Source organism: Ptychodera flava (genome assembly GCF_041260155.1).
Source record: "Ptychodera flava strain L36383 chromosome 23 unlocalized genomic scaffold, AS_Pfla_20210202 Scaffold_24__1_contigs__length_23054250_pilon, whole genome shotgun sequence".
Classification (NCBI taxonomy): Eukaryota; Metazoa; Hemichordata; class Enteropneusta; family Ptychoderidae; genus Ptychodera; species Ptychodera flava.
Genome location: NW_027248278.1, coordinates 13,873,860 through 13,895,691, shown reverse-complemented (window position 1 = coordinate 13,895,691; position 21,832 = coordinate 13,873,860). Strand labels below are relative to the sequence as shown.

The 21,832-nt window shown below is 37.2% G+C and overlaps 1 protein-coding gene across 1 annotated transcript in view; it reads right to left on the bottom strand.

Moving 5' to 3' along the window:
* Window positions 1–21,832, bottom strand: part of LOC139124677 (putative ankyrin repeat protein RF_0381) — a 73,938-nt gene that overhangs the window by 41,165 nt on the left and 10,941 nt on the right. Inside the window, exons 3-5 of the mRNA XM_070690799.1 lie at window positions 13,240–13,338; window positions 1,346–1,444; window positions 132–230 (exon numbers count right to left, since the gene is read on the bottom strand). Of these exons, the coding sequence (XP_070546900.1) occupies window positions 132–230; window positions 1,346–1,444; window positions 13,240–13,338 (297 nt within the window). The remainder of the gene's footprint in view (window positions 1–131; window positions 231–1,345; window positions 1,445–13,239; window positions 13,339–21,832) is intronic.

Genomic DNA, 21,832 nt, shown 5'->3' with positions numbered 1-21,832 from the left:
CAGGACACCATAAAATGGCATAGCATTATACGATTTTGTGACTGTAACGTTAAGTGGGAGAGAGATAGATGGAATTGTTGAAGTCTTACGATTCCGATATCCATACCGAGTACCGAGTCACATTTACTTACCCGCTCCTTAGCATTGACATCTGCACCATGTTTAATCAGCAATTCAGCGACGTCTGCATGACCTTGTCCAGAAGCCGCATGCAATGCTGTGGATTCGTACTACAAAATGTGAACAATGTTAAAATTGCTATTCACCAATAAGAACTTAAATCCTATCGGCATGGTATGAGGCATATACCGAAAAAGTCTGACAATGTTATTGAAATCAAAAAAGTCACAGTAATCAAGGAGTATGCTTTCATTGTGATGGGAAATTAAGGATGTACGATCGGAAATAAGGGAAAAGTAATGTCAATTTTTTCAAATAGGTTTTTTGAATACCTAAATATGAGAGTAGTCCAAAACTTTGGAAAAAGATGGGGTCACCGCGCTTGTTTTGTTTACAAAATGACATTAAAAATTCACGGTTTTTCACAAAATCACTAAAAATCAATTAAACAGGTCATCATTTTCCTATTTATATCATGATTGCATTTTTCACTTTTACACTGCAAGAGAACAAACAGATTATAAATTTAAGCTACTTTGAAGATTTTACTTCCATTAAAATTGAGCTAAAAAGTCACTATATTTATTTTGTAAATTGCGACAAATATGTCCAAAATTTTAGCAAGGGAGAGGGTAATTTATTAATTATTGATATTTTGCACTAGAGTCAATTTTCTCCAACTTTGCTAAACGATAACTTTGTTTTGAATTTTTCAAAAACCACATTTTGTTTAGTAGGTGTGTCTAAAGAGCACGTCATAGGTATTAAATAATCCGCTTTCAAACATTCCAAATTTGAATAAAAGATTTTTCAAAGACACACATCTCTCTGTCTCTCTCTGTCTCTGTCTGTCTGTATATCTGTCTCTCTGCCGTTATATTTTTTGGAGGCGAACGCTATTGTTGTGGAATATATCGCTAAACAAATACAACTTTGAAATAATGATACACTGTTACCGGTCTTCGTGCAAAATTATTTGAATAAAGTCGAACGCCATATGAGTGGTGGGTCACCCTCTCTGCGAACAGATCACGGCCATTTTAGCATAATTTGTTCTGCTACATTTTGAAGTATTGCAGTGTCATTGTATGACCAGTACGACATAAAATTGCATAGCATTATACGATTTAGTGACTGTAACGTTAAAGTGGGAGAGAGATAGATGGAATTGTTAAAGTATTACGATTCAGATATCCATATCGAGTACCGAGTCACATTTATTTACCTTACTCTTAGCATTGACATCTGCACCATGTTTAATCAGCAATTCAGCGACGTCTGCATGACCTGCTCCAGAAGCCGCATGCAATGCTGTGGATTCGTTCTACAAAAATGTAAAACAATGTTAAAATTGCTTATTCACCAATAGGAACTAAATCATGTCGGCATGGTATGAGGCATATACCGAAAAAGTCTGACAATGTTATTGAAATCAAAAAAAGTCACAGTAATCAAGGAGTATGCTTTCATTGTGATTGGACGCAATTTAAACTCGTCCTTGAATACACTGTATGCAACCATCAATAATCAAATAATTAAAGATTATCATACGCCGAGAAATGTGTTGACCTTTGGTCTTGTATACACATGTATAAATTATCGCCGACTTTAAGGAAATGACATTTTTGAGTTTTATCAAAGATATATAAGCTTAATATAAAATAATAATGTGTTTTTCGGAGGAAGTGCTAATAGTTTGCCTGATAAACTGTCATGTATTATTTTTATGTAATATACATCACATCTTGCCCTTTTATAGTTGCGCAAAAAGGTGACTCACAAAATCCGTGATCCTCAAATAACATCGCCACCTGTAATTTATTTTTGGTCGCTAAGCCTGTCAAAGTTTTTCGTCGGCAAAGACGCATCGTAGACGGAGACCGGCGATTGTTTTTAAACTTTTTTCACAACCAACGTGCTACTGTAGTTCGGGAACACTCAAAAATTGATAAAGTTTGTTATACATATCTCGGAATTTTAAAATATCTCGGCTGATATTCGGCGGTAATCTTCACCTGGTTGGAGTGATATGGAGTGATATTGACATGGGCATAGGATAAAAAACATTGATTACAGAGATTGTTGCAGAGAATGTGTTATATAAGTGAAAATTTTACATCCTACTGCGCAACTTATTGAACTTCCACCTAGCCATTCTGATATTTTTTTTAATTCCCGTCATATCCACCTATTACTTGTTTCCGACGCATGTCAAAATAACTATTAATCTAATGTAATTATGAACTGGTGACGTCATGCCACAACTCTCTTCGAGTGAGTGTTTTACTGGCGAATTACTCAAACCTGATTGTTGCGATCGGTATCCGTCTACAGTTCAGTCCTCACCAGACATCGGATGTACCACGTGAAAGTAATTGAAAACGAACACGCCGGTAAAATTTAAGTTGGTGACTTTATTAACAAAATACCACGACAGTTACAACTTAAGCCAAGTAACGCCCCTCTCTCAGAGAGTAATGTCTTTTCCCATTTATTCAAATTGTGTCTTTATCATATGTGATCAACATTTGCTCTGAAGATCCCATTCATTTGATTCTGTACACTTTTATAATATGGTATTCTTATTACCACCTGAGGGCGTTGCCAAGTTGAAACATCATGCGAAAACGCCTGTGAAACAGCGCTTCGAACTAGGATGTGAAGCATGATGCATAGTGCGCTTACCATAGACAGCTATGACATAAATATCAGCTACATAATAGCTTTATTTCTGTAAATTGCTCCGTACAGTTATATTCTACCTGTACGTCACATGACAATAAACATTTCGAGCTGTTGCACGTGGGTCCCATTCAAGCAAATGTGAAATTTTCTCAAATATTTTTCAGGTTCAATTATTTTTTCCGCATTCTATAACAGTCTAGAGAATGAAATGTTACTTCCCCAAAAAGAAATTGATATCGATTTCGACAGTGCTCAGCATGAAGTAACAAAACGTTTGCCATCTAAACTCTGACGTAATATCGGAGATACTTGTGAAAATACTGTTACCGTAAATACATAAAGTGATGAAATTTTTCTCTGTTTGACGTCATCCTATACGAATATTTTTCGCGGAGCTGTACAACTTCCAATCGAAGGCGAAAAGTTATGCGACTCCGCGAAAAACACTAGTCACGGGGATTATATATTTATCACATGAACAGTCTTCATAATTTTCGTTTGATGTTGATAGGTCAAAATTATAGTCGAGTTAATACAACAACATTGTCGCAACTTTGGTTTTATTTCCCGGATTATTTCATTTATGAGTAAAACGACCCATCGACCTGGAGATATGAAAATGTTTACTGGATACTTTCATTCATAAATCCGATCAAGTTTAAATTTTGATAAACCGAATGCAATTTTAGCCAATCAGATATGCCGATTCGGTCACGTGAACTTGTTGATCATTGTCTCGCGCTGTCTCGACGCCAAAGGAAGTCCGTCGTCGTCGCGTCGGCTGAGAAGAGAGGGGGCTTCAGCGCAATTGCAGAGTAATTTAGAATATTTTAAAATGCATTTATGAAGAAAGACAACAGCAAGATCGAAACAATAGTTTTTATTCTAGAAGGTGTCGTAGCTTTAAAACCATCACTATCATACGATCGTGGCGAGCCCAAACAGTTTAATTCGATGACATCCACCAGACTCTGACCCAGACTAAGTACGTGGCCTACTGTCAACGCCGGTGTCAACTCGTCAATCTCGATCCCGATGGTCACTGTTTATGTCTTACAAATTTAATTTTTGCAGTTACACGCATCTCTCATCCGCGGATACCTTCAAATTGATAACTTAACTCTGTCTTGTTGTCCTAGTCAACTACATACATCCATAGCGCGGCTCTGCAGAGTTCAGGCTACAGCTAAATCTGACAGCTGATGGTTTGGCAACAGTACTACGCTGCTGGGTCGATGCGAATCTATAATTTAAAGAATTTTATGAGATAAAGGTTATTTATCGTTGTTTTTCGAATGATTTGAAATATTTTGCCTTCTTTGTCGCTTTGCGAAGATCATACTGCACTTATTTATACAGTTGAACTTAGGTTGTGGTGTAGCAGTTGGGTATATCGCAAAGTTCAACATCCGCACTCATTTAACCCTCCGTATGACTCGACTGGAGTGCTGATAATGTTGCTAAATATTTCATTTTTCCAGCTATTGTTGTAAAAGAGCTTCAGATTTCCACCTGTAAGCTACCGGCCGCTCTCCAGGCAGTCGATTGCGTTTGATACAATGTATGGCACCGGTAACGGATAATCCGACAGCACTTAGTCTACCGTGATAATAACGATCTGTATATAGATAATTATGTGATGAGATCATAATAACAACTTAGTTCTACGAGATGACCTTTTTTCACGAGTTTTGTAACAGCTCGTCTACATTTGCTTTTGAATATTTTCCATTTTGGGGGTTTTTAAACCAAAATGTTTCAGTCTTCGATTTCCATGGATACCATTGACGAAATTGATGCTTTTTATTCGACGACATATCTTAGGCCGCGGGAAACGAGATAAGATATAAATGCGAAAACGTGGTAAAGAAAAATTTTCAGTTGAAAAGCATTCATTTTTGGCCTAGCATGGACAAACAAAACTTCTCAATGGAAGTGGATGTGCCTCTTTTCTTGCAAACGACTTTTATTTCATTTCTTTATCAAACATAAGCCATTTGCGGAGAAGCCGCGAGATACAGAACAGTTTTAGATATGACGAGGAAAGCTATTGCTGATAACGGATGAATATTAACTGGCTGTCTGAACATCCGGGTATCTTGATTCATAATCACATGCATCAACTGTAGTCACGCACGGTTTTTATGCTGCCGAGCAACCACTTAAAATGTGAACTCAAGTGTCCTTATTCAAATTACTCCAGTTAGACCGCAACATACTAGCATTCATATGCAGGTGTATTGACAAAATCTTGACCAAATCATTTTACAAATCACTAATTGAGATGAAAGTGTCAGATCGTGTAATGGACATTCAGAAAATTTGAAATCGAATCTTCCTACCACACTAAATGCTGAATATCCCTCTTATCTGGTAAATTCCTCGTGATATGCCACTCCTTGTTTCCTGCGTGTTGCTCTATCCTAGCACGCTAGTTTTTACTATACGTCCCAGCATGATAGCAATTGCACTGGCATTGATGTAGCTAAAGTACATCTTGATGTTAACAATCTTGACGATCCTCTTCATACTCTATCAAAACTGCAGGTCGTTTAAACATCATAGTTTTATTACCATAACAGACACACATGCATGCAAATTGAGAAATGGTACTTCCCCACTTATGTATTGAAGTGGAGTTTCCGAGAGAAAGTGTTATCTTGTCTGTCCAAAGTAAAGTAGAAACAGAATATACGATTCTTAAATGGAAAACAAATGAAAAATCTACATTTATGTTTTAGACGAACTGTTCTGAATTTAATTAACTTCGAATGACATCCTGACTTTAACACCAATGGGTCAATCGTGAATGTGAAACTCTTCCGTTAGCACAAATGAAAACATTTAATATTCAAATCTATTCATTGTCACATACTTTGTACTTTAGACTACCTATACTTGAAATTTGAAGTCAGACATTTTAGGGTTTTAAGACTTGTGACGTTTTTTCAGAGCGTCCCGTTCGGATAAAGAATTCAATTTAGGTTGCCTTCAAAGAAATGGTGAAATAGGGGGTTGGGCTGGAGGAATCGCAATTGAAATCTTATTTTTTCAAACCCCCTTCAATACCCTCAAAAATTTCAAGTCCCCCCGTCTGTATGGTCAAAAATTTTCAAGTCCCCCACCATTACCATATAGCCGTAAATTTATTAGGAATGCACGTGGAATAAAAATAAAAGTGTATTACGTAGGTCTGCACAGAGACGTTCAACACTATCTCTTATCAGCAGGTTGTAGAGCCATATACTTAGGGCAAGTTCTTTAATTGATTCATTTTTAAATGCATCAGTGGACGTTTTGGATTTATCAGTCTAAGCTGACTTGAGTTTATCAAACTCTGGTCAGGTCAGGTCAATGGCATGAAAAGCACAGAAAATGACAATCATGGTATGAAAATTGTGTATTCGTGGCTACATTTTACCAAATTGTGTAAAACTGAGCACAGTGACCTACTGATTTTTTTTCAAGAGTACAAGACATATACAACTTAAATGCTACTTATAAATGTTTTACAAAATTGACAATATTTGAAGGCTAAAATATTTCATCAAATTAATGTTTTAATCTCAGAAATTTTGGGTGTGATAGTGGCAAATTTGGTAAAAAATAAATGACTCTATTTAGTCACACACTTTTCATTTAAATTAGAGTCTTTACTATTCAAAGTTTTACTTTTGTGTTATTGTACGATGAGATGTGAAAATTTCATTCACTGCATGAACTTGAATGGTTATATATATTGATTTTTGTGATTTTAGAAAAATTGTGACTTTTCATCATACATTTGTATAAGATCAAGCATGGCGACCCCTTTTTCTCTAATATTAGATGTTTCTCATATGCCAGAATTCAAAAATCCATAGTAACTGTTAGTCCCCTAGCTTTCTATGTGTTGCGCTCTGGCCGGATCTTGTGTCCATGTATGTTTCACTGTCAATTGAGTGTCCTATGTCTGATAGCTCAGTATGTTGCCGTGAGTATGTGGAGGTTCGAATCCCGTTTGGATTATAGTAAAATTTAAATTTTTAAACTACATCAGAGTAAAAGCTATCACTATCACTGCCAGTATGCAATAGCAGGGCAGTAACTGTATTTTGACAATATTTTTGTTCAGTTTATACAATTGTGCTCTTGTTTTACCCCCTGTGAAGCATGTTGAGCTGTCCAGTATTTAGCTTGCCAACACAGCCTACGTGTACCGTGCATTTGTATCATTGACAAATAACTTTCAGTCTCCAAATCTAATTAAATAATCGCCAAAATTTAGACAAACGGGCTTTGTTGACAAACTGAATATTGTGTTTTTCGGGCATGGTGTAGAGAGACACCAAGAAACTGTGCTCGATGCATTGCATAGAAATATTGAAAAGAAAAAATATCAACAGTTGCAGCTCCTGCCCATTACAAGGCCAACTTGTTGTTTTTACAAAAAAATTACGTGCATTCATATATTTTTAGATTTTTTCGAGATTAGAGTCATAAATGCGACAAAACGCTTCTAGATTTTGTTTAGTTATTACTTACATTAGAACCATTGGACGACATAAAAATGTTAAGAGCCAAAATATTTTCACGTCCCGCCCAATAGACAGAGCGAAACTTTCAAGTCCCTGCCCCTCGACTACCCCTACAAATATCGAATCCCCTCTGAATTCCTCCAGCCCCCTTTTTTGAATGACGCCTTATCAGTGTTTACGATATTTGTCCTCGTCTGAGTCAACATTGAGTATATTTTACCATTCTTATTTTTATTTCTTAATAAATACAAAATACTGTTACATTAGAATCAAGGTAAAATGAAACTATTCAAAAATTTATGTTATCACTATGGAATCGTAAATTATAGAGCAAACGACCGGTTCCATGCATATTCACGTGATACTGTATAGTGATACTCTCAACAGTGACGTTGTCAAGTCATTATCCATACATACTTGTTCGTAAAAACAAACAGACACCAGCCATGATTTCAGACCCTGTAAACAAAATTATGAATAGTACTCTTACAGGTATGTTGGAACTCATCATTTGTTACGCTAATGAATCATATGTGTCACGACTGATCGTACAACTATCAGTACACCCTGAGCAGATGATTATCTGAAATGTAATTCTTACATCATTTAGTCGCTACATCAGTTTGAATTATCATATTCTCGCCACTATGAGCATACGGGTGTAGATACATACAAAGTGAAAGGTTATGAATATAATTGTACTGTAGAAGGCCGAGAACAAAGATTTTGAGCTTTGGGACTGCATACTGCCAGTCAAAGAACAAATGACACATTATTCGAACACTATTAATATGACTATGCAGAGCCTATGTGTTATCCTTCTACCAATCAGACGCTTCGGTAACTTTCATCCAATGACTGTGGACTATAATTACCCGCCAAAAACATTATCTGTTGGTGTTCTATTACATTTGTCGCATGCGCTTTCGCGCCTTTATATGTAATTGCTAAAGTTGTGTTCCGCTTGGCGCCTTTTTCATCTCACGGTGCGTTCAGTAATAAAACTTGTGTGTTCATAGCATGAACTGGTGTCGTTCGCAGTTCTTTGTAAAAGTCAGCCAAGAACCTTGATCATAAAAGCCCTTCACGACATTTTTGTGCCGAGACCAGAATAAGGATGTCTGACGAGGAGCAGCAATCAGTTCAAGCCGACCAACTGGCAACGAAATTGGCCAAGTTGAAACTAAAGCGCAGGGAACAAGGTGCCCGAATGACGAAGCTGTTCAACCGTGCAGAACAACTCAAATCAACATTCACTGCAGCTACGAACAAAAATGAAGCCCACAGAATACTCACAGCATTGATTACACAACTAACTTAGAAATACGAATCTTTGACTACATCGCACGGATTGGTTCTTCTCAAGACAGCCGTCATTCCCATGTCGATCGGCGATCGGAAACCTATCAACGCTACCGTGCTGTTCGACGATGGGTCCAACAGAACTTATCACGCAGCAATTTGCTGACAAACTCAACTTGAAATCGGACACTCATGAGAACGTGAGCCTGTCAACATTCGGGGACAATTCGAAACAAATTCATTCCATGAAAAGTGCAATGGTAACTTTGCACGAACAGAATGGGCATACCAATACTGTCAACGCCCTGATAATTGCCGAAATTTTGTCCAACCTAACGAAGAGATATGACGACAACCTTTCAACAGAAATACTCAACGCAGATTATCTACGGGGATTAAAGCTTGCTCACCCTGTTTCCAATATTAAAACTATCGAAATTGATGTACTCATCGGAGCTGATCAATATTGGAACTTTGTGCTGAACCATATCGTGCGCGCGGCAGGTCCAACTGCAATATCATCTAAGTTCGGCTATTTACTGTCCGGTCCCACTGGAAAGCGCGGGAAATCGGACTCTAACATTAATATTCACAACGTGAACTTAGAAACACTCACCGACGAAGACATCCGAAACTGGTGGAATTTAGAGCTCATCAGAGTGAAGGCAAACTCGCAAAATGATGATAATACCGACTTCGAAACATATCGGGACACTCATCTACGTGTTTAAAATAGTAAATACATTGCCCGTTTACCATGAGGGAAAACTGATCATCCGCCACTGCCTTAAAACTATGCGGCAACTGAAAATCGCACGCGCTATGGTTCGCCGTTTAACCTCTGACTTAACGAAGAGATATGACGATATCATCGCCGATCAACTGCGCCGAGACTTTGTCGAGAAGATTCAAGATGACAACAAAACTGAAGGACATTATTTGCCGCATTGAGCTGTCAAGAAGGACCCAGTTACCACCAATACGTATTGTGTACGACTGCAGTAGCAAACAAAATGCTGACTCTGCAAGTCTAAACGAGTGTCTTTTAACTGGGCCATCATTAATCAATGACTTACCTGCCATATTGCTACGATTTCGCGCTAACCAAGTCGCTTTCGTCAGTGACATTAAAAAAGCGTTCTTAAACATACGTCTAGAGAAGGACAAGCGTCAATACACCAATTTCTATGGTTGTCAGACATTCGTGATCCCAAAGTCCATTTGATGTTTACCAATTCAAATCTGTCTTGTTTGTGGCGGCTTGTTCCCAATTCATACTCAACGCTGTAATCAAGACTCACTTGGAAGCAATGCCTCCATACTGACAGCTGATGACCTTAAACATAATATTTATGTTGACAACGTGATAGACGGTGCCATGTCTGATGAGAAGGCCGTGTAATTGCTACAGTTGTGTTCCGGTTGGCGCCTTTTTATCTCACGATGCGTTCATTAATAAAACTTGTGTTTTTATAGTATGAACTGGTGTCGTTCGCAGTTCTTTGTAAAAGTCAGACAAGAACCTTGATCATAACTTAAAAACCCCATCACGACACTTGCCCCAGTTCAATTTTGACGGTCAGCTTTACAAGCTCACCAAAACGACTAATCCTGCTGTCCGATACTGCCACAAAATTGACTCATTTCTCAAAGGATATTTATATTGCCTACAAACAGCAAGAGCCGCAGAGCAAACGGTAGTAATGCGGAATTGTTTTCGTCTCGTTTGTACCTCCATTGTCATGCAGACTTGCCCAAAATCTGTGGACAATGAGCAATAAGAAAAGTACAAGTGGTTTGCAGCAGAAACCTACATAGTCCGAACAAAAGCGTAGGTGAATTTGTCCTCGTGGAGCGAGGCCGTTGTCCAGTTTCATCCGATACTCTAAAGCGTTGTATGAGACTTCGGATTAGCTGTGTTCATATAGGCGTTATATTGTCTGTAAATTGCTCAGAAAATGGGAAACAAGGGAACCCTATTAGCATTAGAGGAGGACTGACTAACATATGCCGCTATTTCAGATATGTTTGCTCTCATGCACTTGTAGGCGATCAATTATTTCTCTAAATCTGTCCGATATATATGGTTATAACAGACGCATGCTCAGTATAGCCCTAGACATGAAGATCAGTCGCTCGAGGGCGCTCCTTACGCCCCCTTACAACTGGCCGTGGTCTGTTACGTATCTGTCTGGCAACAGAAGTTTGTTGTTATCAATCAGATTTCGTCAAGAAATTTATTGTCATTTTTTAGGTCTATGTCACTCGCATACAGCCAGCGAAATGCATGATCAAAAATTAGCATAGGACTGCGCCTATTTTCTGCAATGTCAACAACAGGCAGACAAACACTGTAATTACCAGCAGTAATATCCACGTTGAGGCAACAACTCTGCCAAGCAACAATCGTGATTTTACGTACTTTAAATCATGGATGTGAAAAATAGCTCTCCATGTTTAAATAGACCGAGCATGTTACACCGAGGCAGTGAGAAAGTGTTCGGAAGAACTCAGAATTCTGCTGAACAAGAAATAGAGGCAGGCCCTTGAAATTTTCTGTACTGGAGAGGACGTTCTCTTTTTTAAGTATCACACTTCAACCCAATGTGAGCAAATCATAGGTGTAGAGGCGCCTATTCGCCCGACGTGCTAGCGTAAATTAGGCGAATAGCAAATAGAAACCGTGTCTCGTGTGTAGGTGTACGCCATTGCAGCATTCATAAATAAAGACCTTTAAATTCGTTATAATCCCCAGTGAAATTCTTAGAATAAAATAATTTATTTCGACCATGCCGTGACTGATGAAATGACTTGTGTGAAGCACGGTCACTCCACAAAACGGACGCCCATCTCCGTCGCGTCGCCACGACACGACGTACTACTATCTCGAATGGCTTTGCGTTGCAGCCATGGCGGATATGACATGAAATGGACTCTTCTATTAGGGGCCATATACTAACAATATTGCAATAAAGTTTGGTTTTACGTGTAGTACCGTCACTTGAACTTTAATTCTACATTTTATCATTCTTTATTGTTTCCTTTCATCAAAAGTTATGGCTTTGTACACCTTCCTGATATTCACGCCCGCCTTACAACAATTAGTCTTCTCATCTAGCATACACATACATAAATCATCTACATGTACCATCGCACATTGCGATCGCAATCGAAACAACATTTAAATACTTGCATGTGACGCTATTTTGTTTGTCAATTGTCGGAAATTTCATCCATTTTCGCAATTATTACATGGGTATCGAGGAATAATATGGTTTTAATGCGTAGGGCATTGAGGACACCGAGATATTCGCAACAGGGAGTGGGCAGCAGTCTCAGATCACAGAGTTTCACATTACAGTCATACCATATATGCTGAAAAGAGATGATCAGTATCTTGTCATATTATTTTATTCATAACTTTCGTTAATTCAATTAATTTAAGCAAATATCTTCATCATGATGCGAAGTGCAATTTTTCCTCACATCTTGCAATTGGAGAGCTGGCGGTGAAAAAATGAACTTCACAAAATTTAACAAGTAATCCTGTCGGCATGGTATAAGGCATATACCGAAAAAGTCTGACAATATTATTGAAATCAAAAAGTCACAGTAATCAAGGAGTATGCTTTCATTGTGATGGGAAATTAAGGATGTGCGATCGGAAAAGGGAAAAGTAATGTCAATTTTTTCAAATGAGTTTTTTTGAATACCTACATATGAGAGTAGTCCAAAACTTGGGAAAAAAGATGCGGTCACCGCGCTTGTTTTTTCACAAAATGACATTAAGAATTCACGGTTTTTCACAAAATCACTAAAAATCAATTAAACAGGTCATCATTTTCCTTTTTATATCATGAGTGCATTTTCACTTTTTTACTGTAAAAGAACAAACAGATTATAAATTTAAGCTCGTTGGAAAATTTTACTTACATTAAAATTGAGCTAAAAAGTCACTTTATTTATTTTTCAAATTGCGACAAATATGCCCAAAATTTTAGCAATGGGAGAGTGTAATTTATTAATTATTGATAGTTTGGACTAGAGTCAATTTTCTCAAACTTTGGAAAACAATAGTTTCTTATGTGAATTTTTCAAAACCACATTTTGTTTAGTAGGTCTGTCTAAAGAGCACGTCATAGGTATTAAATAATCCGCTCTCAAACATTCCAAATTTCAATAAAAGATTTTTCAAAGACACATCTCTCTGTCTCTCTCTGTCTCTGACTGTTTGTATATCTGTCTCTCTGCCATTATGTTTTTTCTGAGGCGAACGATATTGTTGTGGAAAATATAGCTAAAAACAACCAGAACAAATACAACTGTGAAATAATGATACACTGTTACCGGCTTCGTGCAAAAACATTTGAATAAAATCGAACGCCATATGAGTGGTGGGTCACCCTCTCTGCGAACAGATCGCGGCCATCTTAGCATAATTTGTTCTGCTACATTTTGAAGTATTGCAATGGGATTGTATGACCAGGACACCATAAAATTTCATAGCATTATACGATTTAGTGATTGTAACGTTAAAGTGGGAGAGAGAGAGATGAAATTGTTGAAGTATTACGATTTCGATATCCATATCGAGTACCGAGTCACATTTACTTACCCAATTCTTAGCATTGACATCTGCACCATGTTTAATCAGCACTTCAGCGACGTCTGCATGACCAATACCAGAAGCCGCATGCAATGCTGTGGATTTGTGCTACAAAAATGTACACAATGTTAAAATTGCTATTCACCAATAAGAACTAAATCCTGTCGGCATGGTATGAGGCATATACTGAAAAAAGTTTGACAACATTATTGAAATAAAAAAGGCACAGTAATCAAGGAGTATAATTTTATGTGATGGTAAACTAACAAAACGCACAGCTTGTACTCTGATACTGAAGGTGACAAATAAATTAACAAATAAAAACTAGAAACGTCAGCAATTGACTCATAGTAGTCATTTGCTAACAAAAAACGAGCAGAACAAAACAATGCGCATTGCATGGTCCATCAATGACGACGCAATTTAAACTCGTCCTTGAATACACTGTAGGCAATCCATCAATAATCAAATAAAGATTATCATCCGCCGAAAAACGTGTTGACCTTTCGTCTTGTATACACATGTATAAATTACCGCCGACTTTAAGGAAATGACATTTTAAGTTTTATCAAAGATATATAAGGTTAATATAAATAATAACGTGTTTTTCGGAGGAAGTGTTAATAGTTTGCCTGATAAACTGCAGTGTATTATTATTATGTAATATAGATCACATCTTGCTCTTTTATAGTTGCGCAAAAAGGTGACTCACAAAATCCGTGACCCTCACAATTACGTCGCCCCTGTAATTTCTTTTTGGCCACTAAGCCAGTCAAAGTTTTTTGTCGGCAAAGACGCATCGTAGACTGAGACCGGCAATTGTTTTTTAAAACTTTTTTTACAACCAACGTGCTACTGTAGTTCGGGAACACTCCAAAATTGATAAAGTTTGTTATACATATCTAGGAATTTAAAATATCACGGCTGATATTCGGCGGTAATATTCACCAGGATGGAGTGATATGGAGTGATATTGACATGGGCATACGATAAAAACATTGATTACAGAGATTGTTGCAGAGAATGTGTTATATAAGAGGAAATTTCACATCCTACTGCGCAACTTATTGAACTTCCACATAGCTATTCTGATATGTTTTTAATTCCCGTCATATCCACCCATTACTTGTTTCTGACGCATGTCAAAATAACTATTAATGTAATGTAATTATGAACTGGTGACGTCATGCCACAACTCTTCGCGTGAGTGTTTACTTGGGAATTACTCAAACCTGATTGTTGCGATCGGTATCCGTCTACAGTTCAGTCCTCACCAGACATCAGATGTACCACGTGACCGACATTGAAACGAGCACGCCGGTATACTTTAACTTGGTGACTTTATTTACAAAATACCACGAGAGTTACAACTTAAGCTAAGTAACGTCCTCTCTCTCAGAGACTTAATTTCTTTTCCAATTTATTCAAATTGTGTATTTTTCAAATTGATCAACATTTGCTCTGAAGATCTAATTCATTTGATTCTGTATACTTTTATAAAAAGGTATTCTTATTACCAACTTAGGGCGTTGTCAAGTTGAAACATCATGCAAAAACGCCTGTGAAACAGCGCTTCGTACTAGGATGTGAAGCATGATGCATAGTGTGCTTACCACAGACAGCTATGACATAAATATCAGCTACATAATAGCCTTATTCTTGTAAATTGCTCCGTACAGTTACATTCTACCTGTACGTTACATGACAATAACATTTCGAGCCGTTGCACATAGGCCCCATTCAAGCATCTGTGAAATTTTCTCAATATTTCTCTGGTTCAATTATTTTTTCTGCGTTCTATAACAGTTTACAGAATGAAATGTTACTTCCTCAAAAAGAAATTGATATTGATTTCGACAGTGCTCAGCATGAAGTAACAAAAACGTTTGCCATCTAAACTCTGACGTAATATCGGAATACTTGTGAAGAATACTGTTACGTAAATATATAAACTGATGAAATTTTCTCTGTTTGACGTCATCTTATACGGGTATTTTTCGCGGAGCCGAAGAACTTCGAATCGAAAGCGAAAAGTTATGCAACTCCGCGAAAAACACTAGTCAACGGGATTATATATTTATCACATGAACAGTCTTCATTATTTTCGTTTGATGTCGATAGGTCAAAATTATAGTCGAGTAATACAACAACATTGTCGTGACTTTGGTTTTATTTCCCCGGATTATTTCATTTATGAGTAAAACGACCCATCGACCTGGAGATATGCAAATGTTTACTGGATACTTTCATTCATATATCCGATCAAGATAAAAATTTGATAAACCGAATGCAATTGTAGCCAATCAGATATGCCGATTCGGTCACGTGAACTTGTTGATCATTGTCTCGCGCTGTCTCGACGCCAAAGGAAGTCCGTCGTCGCGTCGGCTGAGAAGAGAGGGGGCTTCAGCGTAACTGCAGAGTACTTTAGAATATTTTAAAATGCATTTATGAAGAAAGACAACAGCTAGATCGAAACAATAGTTTTTATTCTAGAAGGTGTCGAAGCTTTAAAACCATCACTAACATACGATCGTGGCGAGCCCGAACAGTTTAATTCGATGACATCCACCAGACTCTGACCAGACTAAGTACGTGGCCTACGGTCAACGCCGGTGTCAACTCGTCAATCTCGATCCCGATGGTCACTGTTTATGTCTTACAAATTTTGAGTTTTGCAGTTACACACATCTCTCATCCGCGGATATCTTCAAATTTGTAACTTGACTCTGTTTTGTTGTCCTGGTCAACTACATACATCCATGGCGCGGCTCTGCTGAGTTCAGGCTACAGCTATATCTAACAGCTGATGTTTTGGCTACAGTACTACGCTGCCGATTCGATTCGAATCTATAATTTAAAGAATTTTATGAGATGAAGGTTATTTATCGTTGTTTTTCGAATGATTTGAAATATTTTGCCTTCTTTGTCGCTTTGCGAAGATCTACTGCACTTATTTATACAGTTGAACTTAAGTTGAGGTGTAGCAGTTGGGTATATTGCAAAGTTCAACATCCGCACACATTAAACCGTCCCTATGACTCGACTGGAATGCTGATAATGTTGCTAATGTTTTATTATCCAGCTATTGTTGTAAATGAGCTTCAGATTTCCACCTGTAAGCTAACGGCCGCTCTCCAAGCAGTCGATTGCGTTTGATACAATGTATGGCACCGGTAACAATTAATCCGACAGCACTTAGTCTACCGTGTTAAATAACGATGTGTATATGGATACTTATGTGATGAGATCATAATGACAACTTAGTTCTACGAGATGACCTTTCTTTCACGAGTTTTGTAACAGCTCGTCTACATTTGCTTTTGAATATTTTCCATTTAGGGGGTTTTAAACAAAATGTTTCAGTCTTCGATTTCCATGGATACCATTGGGTAATTGATGCTTTTTATTCGACAACATATCTTAGGCCGTGGGAAACGAGATAAGATATAAATGCGAAAACGTGGTAAAGAAAAATTTTCAGTTGAAGAGTAATATTCATTTTTGGCCGAGCAGGACAAACAAAACTTCTCAATGGAAGCGGATGTGCCCCTTTACTTGCAAACGACTTTCGTTTCATTTCCTTATCAAACATAAACCATTTGCGGAGAAGCCGCGAGGATACAGGACAGTTTTAGATATGACGATGTACGCTATTGCTGATAACGGATGAATATTAACTGGCTGTCTGAACATCCGGGTATCTTGATTCACAATCACGTACATCAACTGTAGTCACGCACGGTTTTTATGCTGCCGAGTAACCACTTAAAATGTGAACTCAAGTGTCCTTATTCAAATTGCTCCAGTAAGACCGCAACATACTAGCATTCATAGGCAGGTGTATTGACAAAATCTTGACCAAATCATTTTACAAATCACTAATTGAGATGAAAGTGTTAGATCGTGTAATGGACTTCAGAAAATTGGAAATCGAAATACGTAAATTGTCGGCAAGTTAATCGACTCTTTTAATATTGCTAATTGTACCTGACCACGGATCATTTCCGACGCTCGTGAACTGACATCATTTTAACATACATACTTCTTTTTTCAATTTTTTTGTACAAGGAGTAGGTTTGTGAACGATTGCAGTTCTGAGTCGATGAGTTAAGTTGGCCGTCGGGTGGCAAATTGATTTATCACAACTCTTGCTCTTCCTTCGGGTAACAATACAGCATCAATTTGAGATAATTTATTGCATCGATTGTATCAACTTGAATTTGATCACTTGGATATCTATAATCCATTTGGATTGATGATACAATCTACTACATCTTTAATAACAACCTTAAGATAGCGATAATCAGTAATAGAAACTATTATTGCAAGAACAAAGTCATTGAATGCCGTTGCAAGCACCAGTAGAAAGCAGATTTGAGAATAATTCAAAGTTTTGATTTGCAAAGTCAAGGTTAACTTACAGCTCAATTCGTTTGGTCAGACCGTAGTATTTACGGTGGCAGGTTGCAAGCCTTTACGTTCAGTGGGTCTGGAAATCTTCCTACCACACTGTATGCTTAATATTCCTCTTATCTGGTAAATTCCTCATGATATGCCACTCCTTGTTTCATGCGTGTTGCTGTATCCTAGCACGCTAGTTTGTAATATACGTCCCAGTATGATAGCAATTGCACTGGAATTGATGTAGCTAAAGTACATCCTGATGTTAACAATTTTGACGATCCTCTTCATACTCTATCAGGTCGTTCAAACATCATAGTTTTATAACAAACACACATGCATGCAAATTGAGAAATGGTACTTCCCAACTTATGTATTTAAAATTAACTTTTCGAGAGAAAGTGTTATCTTGTCTGTCCAAAGTAAAGTAGAAACACAAAATACGTTTTTTAAATGGAAAACAAATAAAAAAACCTACATTTATGTTTTAGACGAACTGTTCGGAATTTAATTAACTTCGAATGACATCCTGACTTTAACACCAATGGGTCAATCGTGAATGTGAACTCTTCCGTTTGCACAATCATGATGGACACATTTAATATTCAAATCTATTCATTTTCACATAATTTGTACTTTAGAGTACCTATACTTGAAATTGAAGTCATAAATTTTAGGGTTTCAAGACTTGTGATATTTTTTCAGAGCGTCCCGTCCGGATAAAGAATTCAATTTGGGTTGCCGTCAAAAAATGGTGAAAGAGGGGATTGTGCTGGAGGAATCGCAATTGAAATCATATTTTTTTCAAACCCCCTTCAATACCCTCAAAAATGTCAAGTCCCCCCGTCTATATGGTCAAAAATTTTCAAGTCCCCAACTTTTACTATATAGCCGTAAATTTATTAGGAATGCACGTGGAATAAAAATAAAAGTGTATTACGTAGTTCTGCACGAGACGTTAACACTACGTCTTATTAGCAGGTTGTATAGCCATATACCTAGGGTAAGTTCTTTAATTGATTCATTTTTCAATGCGTCAGTGAACTTTTTGGATTTCTAAGTCTAAGCCGACTCGAGTTTATCCAACTCTGGTCTGTTCAGGTCAATGGCAGAAAAACACAGAAAATGACAATCATGGTATGAAAATCGTGTATTCGTGGCTACATTTTACCAAATTGTGTAAAACTGAGCACAGTGACCTACTGATTTTTTTTCAAGAGTACAAGACATATACAACTTAAATGCTACTTATAAATGTTTTACAAAATTGACAATGAAGGCTAATGAAGGCTAAAATATTTCATCAAATTAATATTTTAATCTCAGAAATTTTGGGTGCGATAGTGGAAAATTTGATAAAAAATAAATGACTCTATTTAGTCACACACTTTTCATTTAAATTAGAGTCTTTACTATTCAAAAGTTTTACTTTTGTGTTATTGTACGATGAGATGTGCAAATTTCATTCACTGCATGTAACTTTTATGGTTTTATATATTGATTTTAAGTGATTTTAGAAAAACTGTGACCTTTCATCGTACATTTGTATAAGATTAAGCATGGCGACCCCTTTTTTCTCTAATATTTGATGTTTTCATATGCCAGATTTCAAAAGTCCATAGTAACTGTTAGTCTCTCCTAGTTTTCTATGTGTTGCGCTCTGGCCGGATCTTGTGTACATGTATGTTTCACTGTCAATGAGTGTCCTATGTCTGATAGCTCAGTATGTTGCCGTGAGTGTGTTGGGGTTCGAATCCCATTTGGAGTATAGTAAAAATTTATATTTCTTAACCTACATCAGAGTCAGAGCTATCACTATCACTGCCAGTATGCAATAGCAGGGCAGTAACTGTATTTTGACAATACTTTTGTTCAGTTTATACAATTGTGCTCTTGTTTTACTCCCTGTGTAGCATGTTCAGCTGTCCAGTTTTCAGCTTGCCAACACAGCCTACGTGTACCGTGCATTTGTATCATTGACAAATAACTTTCAGTCTCCAAATCTAATTAAATAATCGCCAAAATTTAGACAAACGGGCTTTGTTGACAAACTGAATATTGTGTTTTTCGGCATGGTGTAGAGAGACACAAGAAACTGTGCTTGATACAGTGCATAGAAATATTGAAAAGAAAAAATATCAACAGTTGCAGCTCCTGCCCCATTACAAGGCCAACTTGTTGTTTTTACAAAAAATTACGCGCATTCATATTTTTTTAGATTTTTTGGAGATTAGAGTCATAAAATAGGACAAAACGCTTCTAGATTTTGTTTAGTTATTACTAACATTAGAACCATTGGACGATATAAAAATGTTAAGAGCCAAAATATTTTCACGTCCCGCCAAATAGGCAGAGCGAAACTTTCAAGTCCCTCCCCCTCGACTACCCCTACAATTTTCGAACCCCCTCTGAATTCCTCCAGCCCCCTTTTTTGAATGAGGCCTTATCAATATTACTATATTTGTCCTCGTCTGAGTCAACATTGAGTATATTTTTACCATTCTTATTTTTATTCTTAATAAATACAAAATACTGTTACATTAGAATCAAGGTAAAATGAAACTATTCAAACATTTATGTTATAAATATTGAATCGTAAATTATAGAGCATATTCACGTGATACTGTATAGTGATACTGTCAACAGTGACGTTGTAAAGTCATTATCCATACATACTTGTTCGTGAAACAAATAGACTCTAGCCATGATTTTAGACCTGCTAAGACAAAATTATGAATAGTACTCTTACATGTGTGTTGGAATTCATCATTTGTTACGCTAATGAATCATATGTGTCACAACTGATCATACAACTATCAGTACACCGTGAGCAGATTATTATCGGAAATGTAATTCTTACATCATTTAGTTCCTACATCAATTTGAATTATCGAATTCTCGCCACTATGAGCATATGGGTGTAGAAACATAAAAAGTGAAAGATTATGAATATAATTGTATTGTAGAAGGCCGAGAACACAGATTTTGAACTTTGGGACTGCATACTGCCTGTCAAAGAACAAATGACGCATTATTTGAACACTATTAATAGGACTAAGCAGAGCCTATGTGTTATCCTTCTACCAACCAGACACTTCGGTAACTTTCATCCAATGAATGTGGTCTATAATCTCCCGCCAAAAACATTATCTGTTGGTGTTCTATTACATTCGTCGCATGCGCTTTCGCGCCTTTATATGTAATTGCTACAGTTGTGTTCCGGTTGACGCCTTTTTTATCTCACGGTGCGTTCAGTAATAAGACTTGTGTGTTCATAGCATGAACAGGTGTCGTTCGCAATTCTTTGTAAAAGTCAGCCAAGAACCTTGATCATAAAAGCCCTTCACGACATTTTGGTGCCGAGACCAGGATAAGGATGTCTGACGAGGAGCAGCAACCAGTTCAAACCGACCAACTGGCAACGAAATTGGCCAAGTTGAAACTAAAGCGTAGGGAACAACGTGCCCAACTGACGAAGCTGTTCAACCGTGCAGAACAACTCAAATCAACATTCACTGCAGCTACGAACAAAAATGAAGCCCACAGGATACTCACAGCATTGAACACTCAACTAACTCAGAAATACGAATCTTTGACTAAAAAAAAAAAGTCAAAGATTCGTATTACTAACATTAGAACCATTGGACGATATAAAAATGTTAAGAGCCAAAATATTTTCACGTCCCGCCAAATAGGCAGAGCGAAACTTTCAAGTCCCTCCCCTCGACTACCCCTACAATTTTCGAACCCCCTCTGAATTCCTCCAGCCCCCTTTTTTGAATGAGGCCTTATCAATATTACTATATTTGTCCTCGTCTGAGTCAACATTGAGTATATTTTACCATTCTTATTTTTATTTCTTAATAAATACAAAATACTGTTACATTAGAATCAAGGTAAAATGAAACTATATAAAAATTTATGTTATAAATATGGAATCGTAAATTATAGAGCATATTCACGTGATACTGTATAGTGATACTGTCAACAGTGACGTTGTAAAGTCATTATCCATACATACTTGTTCGTGAAAACAAATAGACTCTAGCCATGATTTTAGACCCTGCTAAGACACAATTATGAATAGTACTCTTAAATGTGTGTATGAACTCATCATTTGTTACGTTAAGGAATCATATCTGTCACCACTGATCATACAACTATCAGTACACCGTGAGCAGACGATTATCGGAAATGT